Source organism: Gadus morhua, chromosome 15, assembly GCF_902167405.1.
Source record: "Gadus morhua chromosome 15, gadMor3.0, whole genome shotgun sequence".
Lineage (NCBI taxonomy): Eukaryota > Metazoa > Chordata > Actinopteri > Gadiformes > Gadidae > Gadus > Gadus morhua.
In genome coordinates, this window is record NC_044062.1 from 22,331,152 (window position 1) to 22,337,168 (window position 6,017).

General features: G+C 44.0%; 1 protein-coding gene across 1 annotated transcript in view; it reads left to right on the plus strand.

Moving 5' to 3' along the window:
- The window catches only part of nrg3a (neuregulin 3a), a 288,224-nt gene extending 282,761 nt beyond the window's left edge, over window positions 1–5,463 (plus strand). Inside the window, exons 8-9 of the mRNA XM_030379043.1 lie at window positions 125–286; window positions 3,652–5,463. Of these exons, the coding sequence (XP_030234903.1) occupies window positions 125–286; window positions 3,652–4,336 (847 nt within the window). The 3' untranslated portion in view covers window positions 4,337–5,463. The remainder of the gene's footprint in view (window positions 1–124; window positions 287–3,651) is intronic.
- The last annotated feature ends 554 nt before the right edge of the window (window positions 5,464–6,017 follow it).

Sequence of the window (6,017 nt, forward strand, 5' to 3'; positions counted from 1 at the left end):
GCACCGAGTCATTGTCATTATTAGAATGAAGTTGACTTAAGCAGCTAGGACCTGAATGTATTCATACATAAACCTAATTATTCCCTTCTTTGACTGTTCTCATTGATCGCTCCGTGTCCCACAGCCCAGACCAGAGATCCCGCGCCGCTCATTGGTCAGCTCCTCGCAAGACATCGCCCATACCCAAGAGACTGAATCCAATTGGAGGATCCAAATATTCGGGTCCCTCCTACCAACACCTTCAGGAAGTAGAGACATCTGAGAGAGAAATTGATGTGCAGAAGGGGTGAGAATATAAAGGACTTTCAGAAAACCTTGAATTTAAATATCAGGGTACTATAAGCGATTTTATATTGCTGTTAACGACTGCTGGGTTCCTTTCTACTTATTGAGCCATTTCAATGAGAGGAAAATGCCGCTCGGCGAAGGACAGTAAGCATTGGAAATGTGAAAGGAACCACGTCTGTCAGTGGGATAAAAAATATACGCCGCCTGCACATTTCAGTTGTTTTTCAACCTTTCTGCCTTCGCTCTATCTATCTATCTCTCTGTCTCCATTTTACAATCTGCTGAGGCGAGATAAAAACAAGGTTGTGTTATGTGTTGATCTGCACTGCAGTGGCATCAGTTCAAAGTAAAGTAGCTTGGGACGGCTACGCTGCTGTTAGATTGAAGTAAGACAGCGCGCCGGTGGACCCCACCGGTCCACAGACCCGGTCTGTAATCCAGTCAAATAGACATCATCATGTCAGGCTGGGGCCCCTGCTGAAGAGAGAGAGAGAGAGAGAGAGAGAGAGAGAGAGAGAGAGAGAGAGAGAGAGAGAGAGAGAGAGAGAGAGAGAGAGAGAGAGAGAGAGAGAGAGAGAGAGAGAGAGAGAGAGAGAGAGAGAGAGAGAGAGAGAGAGAGAGATTGAGAGGTCATGAGAGAGAGCGAGAGGCAGCAAAAGAGAGAGCAACACTTGCCACAGTCAGAAGGCAGGATTGGGGAGTGGAAGGATTTAAATACAGAACAATATAAAGCTGTTGCTGAACCTGTGGTTATCCAACAGCGGTTATCCAACAGGGATGCCTAATGATTTGTTTTCCAAAAACCTTCTAATAAAGATCAATCCAACCTGTTTTCTAATAAAGAATAATCACAATAGCAGGCATGAAGAATGTGTGTGTGTTTGTATGTGCTTGTCTGTTTGTGCATGAATGTAAGATAAAATGTTTGAACGTATGTGTATATATAAATGTTTAAATAAATACATAAATTCATAGGTAGATAAACCAATCCATCGAATAAATCAATGCAAAAAGCTTTTCTCTTTAAGGGGGTATATGATTTATCAGTGTTTGTGTGACGACGGCCACTCCCTGTCCTCTCCGTCATTTCAACCCACACAGTCATCTTTTTTCTCATTTAATTGTGTTTGAACAAATCAAAAGAGGGATTTGGCTGTTAATGTCATCTTGGGAATTGCCGACACGCTTTGCATGCTGCACGCTCTCACTCTCCTCTCCAGCAATATCTGCAAGACTCTCTGCTTCTTCTCTTCCACTATCTCTCTATGTTTCTCTTCCTCCTCTCCCGTTGGCTCTTTCTCTCTATAGAACAGCCACCGTCCCCAAACTGGGTTTGATGTGTTGCGTTTTTTATCTCCGGATGAAGACACTACGGCGATAAACCCGGGCTGTAGTGTCCTCTGAAGCTGATCAAAAGCTTCCACACCCACAACTGTCTTTACATGCCTTGATAGAGGCATACATGTGTGATTACGCTATTACGCAGAGAGGGGGCAAGAGAGACGGAGGCACTGCGGGAGAGAGAGAACGACAGTGGAAGAGAGAGAGACAGAGAGAGAGTGGGAGAGAGAGAGAGAGGGAAAGTGGGAGAGAGGGAGCGACAGTGGGAGAGAGAGAGAGAGAGAGAGAGAGTGGGAGAGAGACCACGACAGTGGGAGAGAGAGAGAGAGAGAGAGGGAGAGGGGGGAGAGAGGGAGCAACAGAGGGAGAGCGAGAGACAGAGGGACTGCGGGTGAGAGAGAACGACAGTGGGAGAGAGAGAGAGACAGAGGGAGAGTGGGAGAGAGAGAGCGACAGTGGGAGAGAGAGAGAGAGAGAGAGGGAGAGTGGGAGAGAGAGAGCGACAGTGGGAGAGAGAGAGAGAGAGAGAGGGAGATTGGGAGCGACAGTGGGATAGAGAGAGTGGGAGAGAGAGAGGACGACCGTGGGAGAGAGAGAGGGAGAGTGGAGGAGTGGGAGCGACAGTGGGAGAGAGAGAGAGGGAGAGGGGGAGAGAGGGATTGACAGAGGGAGAGTGAGAGACAAAGGGGGAGAGAGAGAGCGACAGAGGGAGAGGGGGAGGGAGAGGGGGAGAGAAGGAGCGGCAGTGGGGAGAGCGAGAGACAGAGGGAGAGTTGGAGAGAGAGAAGGACTCATGTTTTACTATTGATGCGTTGAGCAGCTAGCGCTTGTCGAAGGCCATGAATTATTACACAACGATAATGAGGCAGAATGCCGCAGAACGCTCCCTGATTGACGCCCTGATTATGCTCTAGAGGGAGAGAAAAAGAGAACGAAGGAAGAATAGAAAGAAGGAAAGATCAATATTAGATGTATCTCTGAGCTCACTGGCTCCAAACACAGTGCTCAGGTTGTGTTGCACCAACAAGTCTCAGATCAGGAATGAATCAAACTGAAATGAGTCTTTATCGATGCAGTCAAACTAGTTTTAGTTCCCTGAGAAAGAATTCAATTGCCTTGATTATAAAACGTGAAATTGACCTTGCCGACCCTTTGAGGAGGTTGAACACACATATTTATTTTACAATCCAACTTAATTAGTGCTGAAATTAGGAGGGGCCTGGAAAAACTTTTAGATACCCTGTCATAGCTCTCTCTTCATCAGCCTGCGTGTGTCAAGGTTATTATAGTTAGGTTCATTTTGTATAAAAAATATGTATACATTTAAGTTAGTCAGGTTTACTTGTTAGTTTTTGTAATGCTTAATTTTTCTTTGTTTTATTAGTTTCAGTGTTAGTTGTAATACTTTTTCCAATGTGGGCATTTGTCAGGGCCAAGATTTAAAGAAGAAACGGTTTGTGTAATAAAAACTCTGTATCAAAACATTGTATCATTCAAACAAAATGTATTTACTCTATTTTTCACAGTATTCACACAGATGAATAACCATCCACAAAAGACAAATTGACAAAAAAGAAAACTAAAGAAGAAATATCCTCAATCATTTCCGTTCATTTTACGTTCTTTCATCAACACAGAAAAAAAATCAGTTAGATTAGGTTTTTTTTATAGATAACTTCAACGATAATAACCTTGGTGTTTGTGTGTGCGTACGTAGGAGTCTTTCTTTCAGAGACTCTCCATCGCCTCTCAGTCTATAAGATCATGAGGTGCCTGCGATGCATGCCTTTGTGAAATTTGTTGAAGAACAAGCGTAGGCGTTCCACGAACACTACGGTTCAGACTAGCACACAAAAGGCTTCGTAACCTTTCCTTCAAGGATAAGTTGCCGCAAAGAAGTTTTGTAAACCAAGTTTAGCCTTGCTTGCCCTCAAATATCCCTCTTTCCCTTCCTTCTGGCCTATCTGTCTTCATGCATCCCGCCCTCACTCCCACCTCCTTCCCTCTGCCTCTCCTCTGCAGATACCAGATGCATCCAGAGAACTCCAGCAATGACCCGAGGCAGGACAGCTTTCTACGTATGCAAGTTCCCGTTTCCAGGGAAACCACGTTGTCGACGGCGGCAGCGCTGTCCTGGCCGGGGCATGAGGCGGCCTGCTCCGCCAGGCTGCCCCAAGACCGGACCCTCGCCGGCCACATCCGGCCCCCCCGCCCCTCTACACCTCCCACCACCTTTCGCTCCTGCTCCGTTCCCATCATCCCGTCCGTCCAGTGTCACCATGACGACGAGGTGTCCTGTATGCAAACCAGCCCCGGCCTGCACTCCTCTAGCGCCGCCCCATCGGCCGTGCTGATCCACTCTCCCGCCAACGCCACGCCTCGTCCCGGAGAAGTGAAAGCACGCGATGGTTCGCGTTATTCCCCCTGCTCCGCTGCCGTTGGCCAGAAGCAGGACGAGGTCACCCTGGTGTTGGAGGAGGCCCAGCAGCAGCTCCGCGCATTGGCTCTGGCGCATAAGAAGGAGGAAGAAAGCCTAAGCAACAGTTGCAACGGGTCATTGGTTGTGTTTGTGGAGGCCAAGGAAACTGTTTGCTTCTTGAGCCCTTATGGGGGTGGATCCGGTGCATTGAGTTGTAACGGACCAACAGAGACCCAGTTACTTAGCCACAATCTATCACACAGAGACTTGGGGTACACTGGCCAATGAAAGGACAGGATTTAGGCTATTCCCTTTTTTGTTTGACAGTATTTGACAGACTGGTGTTTTTGTCTCAAAATGGCAGACATTTTTGCATCAATGGGACAGAATGGACAATATTGAACTGTGAAACATTTGATTGATGGTGAATCTGGTATTGTGCTGATGTTATGCATTCTGTATGTATACATAGAAACACTGGGGAGGCTGCCCCCTCGCCGAATTACAATATGGAAAAAGAAAAAACATATTTACATGCATTTATTTAAAAATGAGAGACACTTCTGCTTAGACGAAAACAAACCAAATAGTCTGTCAACTCCATGGTGTTTTTAATTGTAAAAAGAATATATAAATATATATATATAAATATATATGGATATCAATATATGGAATTCAAAAAGTGACCAAGTACAGAGTTGAAGAACAGAAGAATGATTTAATTTTGTTTCATTTCTTGCCTTCTTATTGGTAATAACCACTTCACATTTTCTGACGTGGTTATGACCTTCAATCTTAATGTATCCCCATTAAATTGCCCTTCCTGACAACACTTCGAATCAAACTTCTGTGAGCCACAGGACAAAATGGCCGTCGATGCAGGTGCCCCCCAAAGACAAATGGCCCTTCATGCCTTTCAAACTTTGTGTTGCGAATGAATTTGCAATCTCCTGTGGCAACAGGCATCACCTTGGATTTGCTGTACAAAATAAAAGTTCCCTGGATGAAAGAAGCAGTGATGGAAATGAAAAACTATAAAGAAAAGATGGAAGAGAAAAAAACACACAAAAGCAATGGACTTCCACAGAGACTTTGATTTGGGAATGCTGATTGCCAATCAATTGTAGTTTATTTTACAAGTTCACACACAAATGCACATGCCCCATAAACTGCTGTCGAGTGTGCTTGTACCCAAGGGGTATGTTTATTCATGAATGGCAGGAAGGAGGGACTAATGGAGAGACAGAGGGCTATTTGGAAACGAGGAGTTGTATCTGCCATAGTTTAATTTGTTTTGTTTTTTTTATTGTTGGTATCAATGCTGCTTTCAGGGGCTGGTGGGAGGGCAAAACACAAGGATTGGGAGATTCCAGGGTTACATTAAACAATAAATAAATGTCTATGTTGTGTCCTAAGCATTGGCACTTTCTGAGTTTCTGTTTGAGTTTCAAAAAGTGTTTTGTGTCAACAACCTCAACCATCACTTAATGGAACCAGAAGGCAAAAGCAGATTTTTCCCAGAAATGTCTTGCTAACACCTAAAAATGAGCAAGTGGTGATGTTTTAGTACAGAAATTCACTTTGCTGTCCAAATAGTTCTTTGAAAATGTGGATAGCATAGATAGTAATTTCCTTTCAGACATTATTAACCTCACTGGTCAACTGCATGAAATATTTCCGAACAGAATAAGCCTTTCCCAGAAATACATTTTTAAAGAGCCGAGCTACAAAATAGATACAGCTTAACACATAAGGTCCATCAGTGCATCTCATTTTAAAAACTTTAGATAATCTAAAACAATAAATGCTGCAGATAACACTAAAAGAACAAAGTCAATTTGGTATCAACTGGTATTCTACAATCCTACGAAACAAATTGTGTCCCTTCTTAATGTAAGAAATTACCGTATATAAAAAAACATATGTTGATTTCGGTAGCCAAAAGAAGTTGAAAAAAAATACTTTGATT